The sequence below is a fragment of the Canis lupus genome, chromosome 6 (assembly GCF_003254725.2).
Source record: "Canis lupus dingo isolate Sandy chromosome 6, ASM325472v2, whole genome shotgun sequence".
In the NCBI taxonomy this organism is placed as follows: Eukaryota; Metazoa; Chordata; class Mammalia; order Carnivora; family Canidae; genus Canis; species Canis lupus.
The window spans coordinates 6,870,465-6,884,707 of NC_064248.1; the positions used below are offsets into that span (position 1 = coordinate 6,870,465).

A 14,243-nucleotide genomic window follows, 5' to 3' on the forward strand; every position below is an offset into this window, starting at 1 on the left:
TGGGGCCATATATGGCCGACACTCATCAGTCCTTTACTCAAAATATTTCATTCTTCATCCTACAAACCCTTATCAAGAGTCACTCAGTACCAGACACTGTGTCAGGAGCCTGAGGCTGTAAAGACAGATGAATAAGGTACTTGACACAGAGTTTCGGAATGCCTACCTAGTGCCAAGCCTGGAGAGGTAGAGCCCTGGGCTGACCTGGTACTTCAAGGGAAGTTTCCCTGGATCTCGCTCAGAGAAGAAACCACACAGCTCCTGCCTGTCAATCTCTCACTGAAGGATTATGGAAAATAGGAGGAAAGAATATAGTATTGGTTAAGACCCATCCAAAAGAAACCAGAGAAGGCATTTGCTCGCAGCCCAATATGGGAGGGGTCACATGACAGGCAGTAAGACATAATCACACACACACACAGCAACCATCTGAGCTCAGAACTGTCATTGTGGGCTGGCCCCAGGGACTGTACACAAGACAAGGACCACACAGAATCGCTGTTAGAAGGTGAGCATTTCTGCCATGTTCTCAGGTGACATTCCCCAGGCTCCTCTGTTCTCACAATAGCTTATCAAGTGAGACTTGATCTAGATCTTTGGAATACAAGCCAATCTTGTGGTCATACATTCTGGAAGTCCACCATACAGATATCTGATATTTTATTCAAGTATGCTTCTTTTTTTTTAAGATTTTATTTATTTATTCATGAGGGACACAAAGAGAGAGGTAGAGACACAGGCAGAGGGAGAAGCAGGCTCCCTGCAGGAAGCCCGATGCGAGACTCGATCCCAGGACCCAGGGATCACGCCCTGAGCCAAAGGCAGACAGACGTTCAACTGCTGAACTACCAAGGCATCCCTCAAATGTGCTTTTGAGCCTAAAACACACTCTCTTCTTTCATTCTCTCCTTTGAGAACTTACTTTTAAAGATTTTATTTATTTGAGAGAGAGTGATCAAGGGACAGCACGGGCAGGGGGAGGGGCAGAGGGAGAAGCAGACTCCCCTGCTGAGCAGGGAGCCTGACCTGGGATTTGATCCCAGGACCCCAGAATCATGGCCTGAGCCCAAGGCAGGCACTTAACAGACTGAGCCACCCAGGTGCCCCCCTTGAGAACTTTTCATCCCCTAATTTATTTTGTATTTCACAGACCTCCTTAGCCCGAGCTGGTGTATTTCCCTGTGCTAGAGGCTGGGGACAACCCGGTAAAAGATGAATGAAGACATGAGGGGCCCATCTGGTGCTGAGGAAGGCAGACACAAGGCACAAACGGATGGAAGCTGAGAGCAACATGCTCAGTGTGGGCTAATGATAAGTCTCAACCTCACAACTACATGTTACTGCAGTACTCAGAATATGCTGCATGGATATACATGATTCATAAATCAAAGGCTTCCCAGGTCCAGGGCATATCAGAAGGGTTTTCACCAGGGAGGCTGTATTTGGGAGAGACCTCAAAAGGTGGGCAGATATGAAAGTGGCAAGTTCCTAGACTCCTCAAGACACCGTCTCTTACTCCCTGGAGGTGGTTTTGGTGTTCATTTGTTTTTTTTTTTTTTTTTTAGACTTTTGTATTTTGAAATAGAATTTAAATAGAGAAAACTGCACAATACAAAAATATACAGCTTAGTAAATTATCAAAAACTGCTACCTAGGCCAATAAGCCAACTGATGGTGGACCTCAGAATCTCTCCTTGCACACCCTCCCAATTAATCACCCTGCATCCAAGGACAATATTTATCTGGACTTTTATGATAATCATCACTTGCTTGCTTGCTTGCTTTCTCTCTCTCTCTCTTTTTCAGAGAGAGAGCATGAGGGGGGTGTGGTGGGCAGAGGGATAGGGAGAAAGAATTTTAAGCAGGCTCCATGCTAGGGCTTGATCATGACCCCAAGATCATGACCTGAGCTGAAATCAAGAGTAGGATATTCAACCTACTGAGCCACTCAGGCACCTCCATCTCCTTATTTCTTTACAGATTTGCAATCCAAGTAGCACACTTGATACGTTTCACTTTGGTTGTTTTGTGAACCTGATATAAATGGAAGCATACAGGGTGCCTGGGTGGCTCAGTTGGTTAGGCATCTGACTTTGGTTCAGGTCATGATTCCAGGGTCCTGGAATGGAGCCCCATGTTGGGCTCCCTGCTCAGTGGGGACTCTGCTTCTTGCCCTCTCCCTCTGCTCCTCCCTTTCTCACTCGTGCTCACTCTTTCTCAAATAAATAAATAAAATCTTAAATAAATAACTAAATGGAAGTATACAGAAGGTGTCCTTTGGGTCTGCCTTTTTTTTCATTCACCATCAGGTGTGTAGGATTCATCTATGTTGTCGAATGTGACCACGGTTTATTTATTCTCCTTGTTGTACAAGTATCCCCACGAGAGACATCACAATCCAGTTATCCATCTACTGTTGATGGACCTGGATTGTCTCCAGTTTGGAGTTATGACAAAAGGTGATGATGAGCATCCCTCCAACATGTTTTGTGCCTTGCTGTTGGGTATAGAGCGGACAGTGGAAGTACGGGCCTATTGAGTCTATACATCTTCAATTTTTGGATAACACTGGACTGTTGTCCAATGTGGTTGCACCAGTGCACAGCCCCAGCATGAGCATTTCCACTACTTCACATCCTTGCTGATGCTTGGTACAGTCAGTTTTTCTTTTTTCTTTTCCATTTTTTAAAATTAAATCCCCCACGACCTCAAGATCATGATCTGAGCCGAATCAAGCCAAGAGTCGACGCTCAACCGAGCCACATGGGCACCACTTTTGTTTTCATTTTAATTTTTATTTCTTTTTTAAAGATTTTATTTATTTATTTTAGAGACATAAAAAGAGAAAATGCAGGCCAGGGGAGGGGCAGAGAGAGAGGGACAAGCACACTCCGCACTGAGCACAGAGCCTGACGTGGGCTCAGGACCCTGAGATCATGACCTGAGCCGAAATCAAGGGTAGGGCATTTAATTGACTGAACCATGCTGGCGCCCCTTTTCATTTTTAATTTCAGCCATGCTGATAGGCATTGAATGGTATCTCATTACAATTTTAATTTGCATTTCCTTGATTACTAATGAAGGTGCACATTTCCATAGGTTTATTTTCTTTTACAAAGTTCCTCCTGCTTATTTTCTATTAGGTGGTCTCTTTTTTCTTTTACTTTTTTTTTCTTTTACTTTTTTTTTATTACATATTCTGGATACAGGCCGTTTGATAGTTATGTGTGGTGCAAAAATATTCTGGGGGGAATTTCAGAAGTCCAAGTAAGTCAATTGGAAAAGACTTGGAAAAAAAAAATCTCCATGACTTTTCTAAGTTACCAGCCCCAGAGCAGCTTTCAGCTTTAAAGAGAGATACTCAAAGGAAAGTACAGTTTGAGGTAAGAGCCACCAGGTTTAAGCCTCTGCTCGGCCACTTCCTGAGTGCTCTTGGGCAAGTGGCTTATGCTCTCTGAGCCTCACTGAGAGGCTGAGAGAGCCTCTCATCCTTGAGAACAGACCACTATTTATCACATGGTTGTTCTGTGGCCAAAAAAGAGGTTATGTGTAAATGTGCTTTATAAACTGCAAATCTGTTAAAATCAGAAGCAATCGGCCATACTGGCTTCCTGAATAGCCTGGCCCAGCTTCCTGAGCTGTCTCATTTGCCCTAACAGAGGCAGCAGTAGTAACCTTTCAGATCTGAAAAAGAAGCCCATCCTCCCTTCCACTGTCTGAGCCAGGGGACACCTTCAATCCCTGTCCCTCTCCCCGCACGGTGTCGGACTGCAGGGCCTGTGAGCCAGGAACAGGGCTCCTCCCTGCCTGCCCAGGCAGGAAAACAGGAAGCAGCCCCCACCCTGCCAGGAGGTGGGTGGGGCTGACAAGCTCCCTTTCCTAGGTGGGCATCTCTCCAGGCCATCAACCCTCTGGATGCAGGAGCACTGGCCACTGGCCCGCCGCACCCCGTCCGGGGCTTCTCCACACTTTGTCCTGAGGTGGCAGACCAAGTGGGCCAGTGGACAGGGAGTGTTAAACAGTCCTCTTTGGTGTCTTGCAGACATGCCAGACAGAGAACCCTTTCAGTGCCCAAGTGGGGCTGGGATTCTGCTCTCCTGAGCCACGTGGGCATTCCTCATGCCGTGCGAAAATACGGTACCACCCATTCATGTGTCCCGTTCTACATACGGGTGGGAGGCATGTGGAAGTTTTTCAAGAGAGCAGTTGAGAACTCAGATGAAATGTGTGTCTTTATTCCACAGTGTGAAACCCCGCTTCGGGAATTTTATTAGCTCAAATGTTTGTGAGCTGGAAATCTTGTCCGGCCTCCCCATCTTGAAATGAGAAATCCAGTAGCAGAGCCAGATTTGCTCACTCCCCAGGGAGTGCTCTCATATTACTCTGCGCTCATCCTCACATCCCTTACACCCTGCTGCAAACTCCAGCAGCAGCACACAGGCCACTGCCATCAGCCACATCCAGGTGCCTGGGACACCAGGCCAGCTTCTCTCCCTTCTAGCTCAGAAAGGCCCACCTGATGCATAAAGAAGCAGAGAGAAGCCCTGGAAGGTCCACGTCTATGTTTTGGGAATGTTTATAAAGTGTTCTGAAATTCATGGAAATTCAAATCATTGACCACAAGCCCTATCTATCTATCTATCTCTAGAGGCTCTGCAGGCTCCTTCCTATATGGGGATCCTGGGCACACAGGCCTGGCACACAGTGTAGACACTTAGTAAGAGTTAATCACAGGAGAAATCACAGGAGACAGAGGGAGAATCTCCAAAATGTGCAAAGGGAAAGTACTCTGCAAGCAGAGGCCTGTCTACAGCACTCAGGCTCCGTCTAGATCCTCCGTTTCACATTCATACATTTGGCAAAAAGGTCCAGTACCTGCCTCCTGCAAGGGTTCACTCCACACTGAGAGCCAGACCCTGCCCCCAAGAGCTTACAGTCTGGAAGAGAAGCCACGGCTCGACATGGATGAATGGGACAGACATACAGTAGCTACGGGCCCATGCTTGCTGGAATATCTGATCTGGTTGAGAGCAGCCTGTAGGAGCTGTCTAGTGGAGGGATGCAGTGTAAGTTATGGCCTGGAAAAGAGAGGGACCAGGGACTTTAAGATGCCACGGTCATGCAGGGTATCTCGGGAGCCAGCAAAGGTTCTTGAAAAGAGGGAGTTAAAGAAGCAGTGTTGGGCTTTAGAGATGATCCCTCTGGCCCCAGGGAGGATGGGATTTCAGCAACACAGGCAAGAGGTTTGTGAGGACAGGAATGGTACAAAGCAAAGGAGCAATGGACAAGAGAAGCCTCACAGAACACAAAGTGACTGTGAGGACAGAGGAAAGGGAGGACTCGGGACAGATGCCAAGGAGATGATGGGGACTGATGGGGACCAGACGCTGGTATTCAGAGGCTGGGAAGGCCCGAAGTAGAGTCTGGGGCATGTATGGTTTATTCAAGGGCAAACATCCAATAGAAGTGGTCACATAGGCAGGGAAGTCAAAAGACAGACGTGGGCAAGTGACATCATGGACATAAAAACAGAAACTGTCAGATGAGGTGAGCATACAGGAAGTGGACAGAAGGTAAAAGAGAAGTAGGGTGAGGTTAGCACATCAGGGACCCAATTGTTAGGGAAAAGAAGGAGAAAGAGCTGAGGGGGCCAGGCAATGATACAGGGATGGCAAGCATGCACAGCCAGGCTCTGGGGCTAGTTTTCCTGAGCCTGGGTCCAGCTCAGACACCTACTTCAGAACCTAGAGCTGGTTATTAACACGTCTAAGCCTTGATTTCCTGATCTGTAAAACAGGGATCGTAATTCATAAATTCGTTCCAAGAACTGGGAGGTGTGTCTCATATGTGTCTCATACCATGTGCACATAGTAAATGCAGTGAATGTCAGCTGTTCTCACCTTTATCAATGGGAAGAAACCAGAGGAGTAAGTAGAAAACCACAAGCTCAAAGAAAGCTTGCAGCATCCTTTCTACCTTTCCAGTACCAACGAAGGGAGCAAGCAGGGGACAGGAGGGAGGACAGCACCTTTCATGCTAGAAGCCATTCCTGAGCAGCCAGGGTTGAGAAGCACTGATCTCTCTGGTCCAACCCCACAATTTCTCAGCAGGTGAATCAAAGGCTGATCTGAAGATCATGAGCGAAATGGTAGAAATGCCCCCTGACTTAAACACAGAGAAGAGGATGTGGGCTTGGTCATTGGATTTCAGAGCTCTGGCCTGTCTGCTTACTCGCTGTGTGATCTTGGGCAAGTAACTTCGCCTCTGTGAGCCTAAGCTATTAAATAGGATAATAGCCATAAATCACCCAGTATGTTTCTAAGGCTCACCAGGCCATCAATAAATATTTGTTTCTGTCTTTTCTTCTCTAGAATCGAAGTATTCCTGGTTCTTCCCAGCTCAAGGTTGGTTAGGATCCTGTACTCTGTGGTGGGCTCTACCCAAACAGGTTTGGACGAAAGCCTCCATGTTTCCAGCCCCGTCTCTCCTCTGATCTTAGTAATCACCCACAAGAGAACAAATTTCAACATGCACAAGACTACCCAGGGCTCTGGCTGATATGAAAGCTCTCATTCCGTAGGTCCTGCATTGCTAGCAGCTCCCATGATGCCAGGGCTGTAGGTCCTTTGCCCTCTGTGTAGAAGGACCCTGCAGTAGCGGGTCCACCTCCTTGCTGATTCATGAGCTCCTGCAGGCTGGTCTCTTTATCTTACTCATCTCTGTGTCCCCTCCACGCTATGTGCTCACTAAATGGATGGTAAAAAAATAAACAAACCATGGAGAAAACCATTTTCTGGCTAAGTAAATATGGTCAGGGTATTTTTGTGCCTATGTGTGTCAGCTGTCCTGGTTCATTCCAGAATTGCCCTCCTGGCCAACATGAGGACAGTGTGGTGGAAGGGGCTTGGAATCTGGAGTCCTGGATCTGATTGCTTTTCAATCATCAATGGGTGGCCCAGGGCAAGTTACCACACTCTCATCCACAAAATAAGAGTGGTAATGCCCAACCACAGTGTAGCCCCCAAAGATAGCTAAAACATGCTGTGTAAACTGTAAAGTGCTCCAGGCAAGGTATCTTTCTTACAGCAGCTTGTTTGATGGCAAGAACCACTTTTCATTCCCCTAGAGCCTGAAGGTTGTTTGTGATGGGCTGGCAGCAAGGGTCAGGTTGGAGATAGGTGCTGCAGCAGGTGGGTCTGAGGTCCCCACTCTGGCATGAACACAGCCCCTGACCAGAAGGAAGACAGAGAAATCACAGTCCTCTGATAGGCATTGGGCAGGGCTCCTGACTGGAGAGTGTAGGACAGAGTGCTGGACCAGGAGGGAACTTGGGACCATTAGGAAAAACCATCAAGTTTCCCTGGCTTGGGGATCCCTGGGTGGCTCAGTAGTTTAGCACCTGCCTTTGGCCCAGGGCATGATCCTGGAGTCCTGGGATCAAGTCCCACATCAGGCTCCCTACGTGGAGCCTGCTTCTCCCTCTGCATGTGTCTCTGCCTCTCTGTGTGTCTCTCATTAATAAATAACATAAAATCTTTATTTAAAAAAAAAAAAGTTTCCCTGGCTGCCCTGAGCCGAGTTACCCATCCATGCAAGGGCTTCCCTGCTGGAACTAGCCAGTCATTTTGTACCCCACCTACAGCCAGATCACCACTAACACAGGCCTCAGGAATCTGAGGACACAGGGGAGAGAGAGCAAGACACAATCTTGCCCCCATGAAGCTCCTAGTTTACTGAGGACAAAACAGTGACTGTACAAGGTAGCAGGTGTGGGGCGGAGGAGTGGGAGGAGTGCGGCTGAGAGGTGCGAGTGGCCAATTCTGCTCCTGCCTCCACGTGGGCTACTGCACCTCATCTGCACTCACCTCTGGACATCTCCTTTGCCATTCCCCACTTCTGGAATGCTCCCTCCTTCTCTCCACCCAGCAAGCACTATCTCATGCTGGATGGTCGTCAGGTCCCGGTAAGGGCTCCCAATCCCTCCCCACACCCTCAGACAGAACTTTCCGCATGCGGTCTCGGCTGTGATCACATTACCTAGGAACATTTCTGTCCCCCTGCTGAAGAGTTCATCACAGCCTGCATTATTACTTATATTTATGCTTCCTTAGGTCTCCCCAGATTACAGCAAGAGTCACTGAAACCATGCTCTGAAGCTTACAAAACGCCTTCATGCCTATGATTTCATTTAACCCCCACACTAAACCTGCAAGGTATGTATCATCCTTACTTTACAAGAAGGAAGCCTTAGAAAGGCTTGCCTGAGGTCACACAGCCTATCCAAGTGCCTGGCTATAAAATTCAAACCTCTTCCAGCTCCAATGCCAGCATTCCGCCGGGACTCAGAGGTAATGCAAGACAGTTGGGTAAAGGGTGGAACGGCTTCCAGCTGTATGACCTTGGGCAGGTGACTTAACCTCTCTGAACTTCAATTTCCTCATGGAAAACGGGGCTGATACCCACCTCATGGGTCCTTGTGGAGATTAAAGAAAGTAATACAATAAAGTACTTAGAACAGAGCCAAATACGATAATTAGCTACAATTATCACTACACCTTGGCTGATTCTCATGGTCTCTTAAGTCATTAAATTTTTTTTCTAGCTCATTTTTTATATCTCATAATACGCTAGATACATTTGAAGTCATCAAACAAAACGAGCTTTTGCAGATTGACTAGTGCCAAGTTTTAGGACTGTTCTCTTTTCTCCACTCTCCTACCCCCCTTACAGTTTCAATAATAGAAAAATTCTCTTTTCCTGCTCCAGCCTACCTCCTCCTCACTCCCACCCCACCGCCAAACAAGCCACTCGATCAGACGCAGCCAATCACAAGTGTTCCACACGTAAAATACCGGCAAACACTGCCTCAGAGTCTCCTTGTTGGACTGTCCCTGGATGGCAAGGGGACATGCCAGTCCTGGGTGGAAGCTTTCACAAACCTAATTTCTATTGCTATAATGGGTCAAAGTTTTATCCATATTCCTCTAGTGCTCTAGTTTTTACTTATTTGAGACTCCAGATGGACTGGGTTATCAACATCTATTTCTTTTCTTTTTCCATTAAAAGGAAAAAAGAAGAAGACTATTCACACTAGTGAGAGCAAGAAGCCTCAGAACTAGGCAGCTAGTTGCGGCAATTAACACCCACCGTGGACCAGCAGACGGAAAGCTTCTTTCTTTCCAGGGGTCCAGTCCACAAAGGCAGAGATAAGAAGTCTCAAACCCAGCTGGTCCCCAGGAGGCAGAAGTGAACTGCTGTCTTTCCTATCTCTCCCATCCCTTCCTGGGGTAGGATGACCCTGGGACGGGACACTCCCTACTTTACATCACCCAGACACACCTAGAACGGGCCAGAGGCATCTGGAAAGAGGATGAAGTTGCCAGGGTGAAAAGCTGTATTCATTGCAAGATTCCTGCACATTATACTATCAGGTCTTCCCAATCGTTTCTACCTAAAACCCCAAAGCCTTTCCTTCACATTGTACCCTGTTTCGTGGTGGGAGGGAGGGAGCAGAACACAGCAGGGAAGCCAGCCTCTGGCAGTGGAGGCCCAGCTGGATCTTCAAAGGTTCCACCCTCAGCGCAAGAGCAAAGAACAAATCTGCCCATACAACTTTGGCACTGGGATTAAAAGAAGTGCTGTGCCCTTTGAAATGGATTTTGCATACAAACGAGCTGATGAACACCAGAAACATGTCAGCTTTATTCAGTCAAATCAATACAGCAGGCATTCAAACTCTGAGGTAAAAATGGATTGTGGCTTTTTGTTGATGACACTGGGGAATTTTGGCCTCCAGCCCTGGTCAGGCTGGACAAATAGGGCAGGCTGCCTATTAGCTGTCAGGCACATCTTGGGGGATGAAACCCAAACCCCAAACCAGGGCTCTGGGCACCACTCGGGCAGCTCATCCTTACCAGCAGCGGGCTGTCGGACCAAAGGCCTGACCCTGGCCCCTGGCCCCTGGCCCCTGGCCGGGCCCCCTCCTCCAGCCCTCATTTTTCAAGCTCGGCCACACGTCGTCGCATTTCCTACATTCCTTCCCGCCGCCCAGACCCCTTCAGCCCGGCCTTCGGAGGCCAACAGCTGGGGGTGGTGTGAGCCAAGCCAGAGGCACCAGGAAGGGGATGCTAGGGGTGGGGGGAATGTCAATGCAACCCAGAAGCGGTCGAGAGGGGAGGAAAGGAGCCCCCACTTCACATCCCAGTCCGGCGCTCCGCTCCCAGCCACCACACTTGTGTCTCCGAGCGGCCCCCCAGTGCGCTTCCCCTGCCTAGGGGCACCCCTCCCACCCCTCTTCCGTTCCTTCCGCTCACCGCCCCCGTGACCCCTGCCCTGCCCCACCGCACGGATCGTGCCGGCTCCTCGGGGCCGCCCTGCCCTTCTCCCCAGGCCAGCTGGGATGCCCCCGGGTCCCCGACCTCCCCAGGATCGCCTCGACCTGCGCACCAGATGCTCCCTCCCGAGGCCCGCTGTCCCCGTCCAGCCCTGGGCCTGGACACCTCTACTCCCTCCAAAGCCCCTCCCGGACACTGCGTCTCTCGGGATGCCCCAGCCACGCATGCCCCGGGGTCCCCCGGTCCTCACCTGAGTCCGCTCGAAGCTCTCCCGCTCTGCCGCCTCGATCCCCGCGCCCACCCCGCGCCGGCTCAGCACCTTGGGCAGGGGGTTGGGCACCTGCTTCATGGAGCTGGCCATCCGGTCCATGTCGCCGCGCGGAGCCGAGTCAGGGGCCCTCGGCCGCCCCGGGATCCCCACGGCGCCGTCCGCCCCGCCCTACCCGCTGGGATCCGGCGCTAACGGGACGGCTGCGGCCTCCCATTGGCTGGGGGCGCTGCTACTCTCCCGAGGCTCCGCCCCTCTCCGAGGCTTCCCCGCCCGCCCCCGCCCCCTCCGAAGCTCCTGAGCGCGCCCCGCCCCGCCGGGCTCTCGGGACCGCGAGCCGCGCCCTGACCGGCCCGGACGCCTGTCAGTCACCGGGCCCCACCGCCCCGGCGGGGGCGGGGCGGAGGGCGGGGCCGGGGCTGCCCTGACCTGCCCTCGCCCGCCCCTCCCCCGACGCCCGGCGCACCGCCCTCCCCGCCCCTGCCCCGCGAGCCGCGCTCGGCTCAGCGGCGGGCGCTGCCGGGTCCCGGCGTGGTGGGCGGGGGTCACGCTGCCCCCGGCGCCCGGCCTCCCGCGGGGAGTCCCGGCCGCTGGGTAGAAGCGTGTTTACGCGGCTCGGGCCGGGCCCGGGGAGCGCGGGAAGGACCGGCTCGGCGGCCGCAGCCCCGGGAAGCGCTGCCCTCCCGCCCGGCTCCCGCCAGCGGGTCAACGTCCCGCGCCAGCTCCCTCGGCCTCCTCCCGCGCCCTGCCCTGCCCCGCCCCGCCCCGCCCTGCCCTGCCCTGCCCTGCCCTGCCCTGCGCTGCAGCCCTGCGCATCCCCTTTGCGACGATCGCCGACCCGGGCGGGGATGCCGGGCTGGGTCAGCGGGAGCCTCTGACACCTTCTATCCAAACCTCTCCCGGTCTGGAACCGGCCGGAGCGTAGCCTTGGCAGAAACCCGTCTGTGTTTCTGTTTATCCGCGGCTTTCGGCCACCCCTCCCCTCCTGCTCGGATGTCAGCCGAGGTACCGACTGGCGGAGGAAGTGAGATCCTTAGCGGAGACGCTAGAGAAAGTGAGAAGTTTCCCGTTAAATACTAGTGTTGGGGTTTTGGAGATAAATGCCTTGAAACTCAAAGGAAGGCATTAAATTCTTTTTTTAAACTAAGATCTTTTGATTAAAATTCACGCGTTCAATAGAGAAGCGAATGAGGCGGTGGGCCTTTGCAGGCACTGGCGAACTACTGAAGGCTTTCGCTCAGACCTGTGCTTGGCGGGTGGGGTGGGGTTGGCGCTGTGTGGACCAGATTGTGGGAGCGAAGAGGAAGGGAGGGAACCAATCGGGAGAGTGGATGAGAGACCCTGAGAACCCACAGGGAATGAGGAGAAAGTTCTTGTCCTCTGGGAGGTTATGGGAACATGCTTGGATGTAGGGAATGGGAGGGAGGAGGCACTGGTGGGGTCAAATTCTATAGAGGAGGGATGTAAGGGTGGCAAGGTGTTGGAGGGGTGATTGCCTTGAGGCTATATTTGCATAGCTAGCTCACTGGTTTCACTTTTCTCACTTTTCTTAAAAGTGAGAAATTCACTTCCCTCCAAGTGTATTTATATGGGAGGCTTTGTGAGTGGCTTCCCTTGAGTTTCTCTGGGGAAGAGGTGAGTTGTTACCTGGTTTTCAAGGCTTTGTGTCTGAGAAGGTGGAGATGACTTTTTTTTTTTTTTATGACTTTAAATGAGTAGGGGTGCTGGCTCCAAAAGAGGAGATGACTTCCATTCTGGACAGAGCGGTGTCAGTGTAGACTTGGCCAAAGAGCAGGCGATGGGTGGAAACAGGAGTTGGAGCGGTGGGGGAAGAATCAGAGAGACAGGGGCAGCCCAGGTGGCTCGGCGGTTTAGCGCCGCCTTCGGCCCAGGGCCCGATCCTGGAGACCCGGGATCGAGTCCCACGTCCGCTCCCTGCAGGAGTCCTGCTTCTCTCTCTGCCTGTGTCTCTGCCTCTCTGTGTTTCTCATGAATAAATAAATAAAATGTTAAAAAAAAAAAAAAGAATCAGATTGAGGAGAGCCAAAGCAATGGTGAGTGGATCAGCAAACTGTGGGCTTTGGGGAGATAGACACAGTAGATGAGGACTGTTGAGGGCTATGGAGGTGGATGAGTTGCAGTGGCAGCAGGGAAGGGATTGTCCACTGGAAGGGCTAATTGAATTAAAGAAGGAATGCATACAAAGGTGTGACCTAGAAGAGGAGGATCAACTAGGAAGGAAGAACCCAGCCATTAGAACAATGGGGAGCTGTTATCAGCCCTAGCCCTGAAGGGACAAGGGGAGAGAGCTGTACCCCAACCAGTTGGGTGCTCTAGTCGTGGGAAAGGAGGCATCTGACCAGAGCCCCTGGCCCTAGGTAGGACAACCAGTCAATGGGAGACACCAGTCTCTAACTCTCCTGTCCTCTGATTTCCTACAGCACCTCCCATTGGCCAAGCCTATTGAGGAGAGTTGGGGTAGGGGGGGCAAGGATGATGCATCAGTACTGCCTCTACCTGTCCTTCCAGGCACAGAACAGAGTGAAGAGTAGAGGCTCCTGGAGGGTATTATGCTGAGTGAAGTAAGTCAGTCGGAGAAGGACAAACATTATATGTTCTCATTCATTTGGGGAATATAAATAATAGTGAAAGGGAAAATAAGGGAAGGGAGAAGAAATGTGTGGGAAATATCAGAAAGGGAGACAGAACGTAAAGACTGCTAACTCTGGGAAACGAACTAGGGGTTGTAGAAGGGGAGAAGGGCGGGGGGTGGGAATGAATGGGTGACGGGCACTGGGGGTTATTCTGTATGTTAGTAAATTGAACACCAATAAAAAATAAATTAAAAAAAAAAAAAAAGAGTAGAGGCTGGATCTGGCCCAGCACAGGGGTTCACAGGAGTATGCCTCCAAGGAAAACACACAAGATTGACATTGACGTCATCTCTGTGTGCCCATTCTTAGCCTGCACCCGCCTCACAATCTGGGTCCAGCTAAAGTGATTTATGACCATGTGCCCAGAGTTCACGGCTTCAATAAACAAGGGTCCTTTAAACAGGGATTAAGGGATCAGCCTACTCCTTTTAGGATAAACCAGAGTAGGAATCAGGAATTTGTGGTTTGGAGGCACCCTGTGGAGAAACACTCAGGCAAGTTAACCTTCCTCCGTGAAACTTAGAGTGAGTTAAAAATAAGGTCTTCCCACTGGCTGCAGCCAGAAAAACCTTTGCCAAGGGTTGAGGGAAGCCCTCTCCCAGGATATAAACCACAGGACTCCGCCAGCTTCCTTCAGCTCTTACCTTCTCTCCCAGCAATATAGGAACCATTTGTACAGTAGTCTTCCCCCTTATCTGCAGATTTGCCTTTCTTCATTTCAGTTCCCATGAAATGTTAAATGGAAAATTCCAGAAATAAACAATCTGTAAGATTTAAATTGTGCACCGTTCTGAGTAGTGTGATGGAATCTTGCGTGTTCCGCTGCTCAGTCTTGCCCAGGATGTGAATCATCACTTTGTCCAGCCAGATGCACACCGTATACGCTACCCACCTTTAGTCACTCTACCACAGTGCCTGTGTTCAAATAACTCTTATTTTACTTAATAATGGCCCCAGAGCACAAGAATAGTGGTGCTGGCAGTTTGG

At 50.9% G+C, this 14,243-nt stretch overlaps 1 protein-coding gene across 3 annotated transcripts in view; it reads right to left on the reverse strand.

Annotated features, from left to right (window-relative positions):
* HIP1 (huntingtin interacting protein 1) overlaps window positions 1–10,784 on the reverse strand; it is a 158,177-nt gene extending 147,393 nt beyond the window's left edge. For all 3 annotated transcript variants that reach the window (XR_007411103.1, XM_025425853.3, XM_049111066.1), the window contains exon 1: window positions 10,585–10,784. Coding sequence is in view for 2 of the 3 variants with exons in the window: in XM_025425853.3 (XP_025281638.3) it covers window positions 10,585–10,704 (120 nt within the window). In the remaining variant the exon portion in view is untranslated. The remainder of the gene's footprint in view (window positions 1–10,584) is intronic.
* Window positions 10,785–14,243: the final 3,459 nt, after the last annotated feature.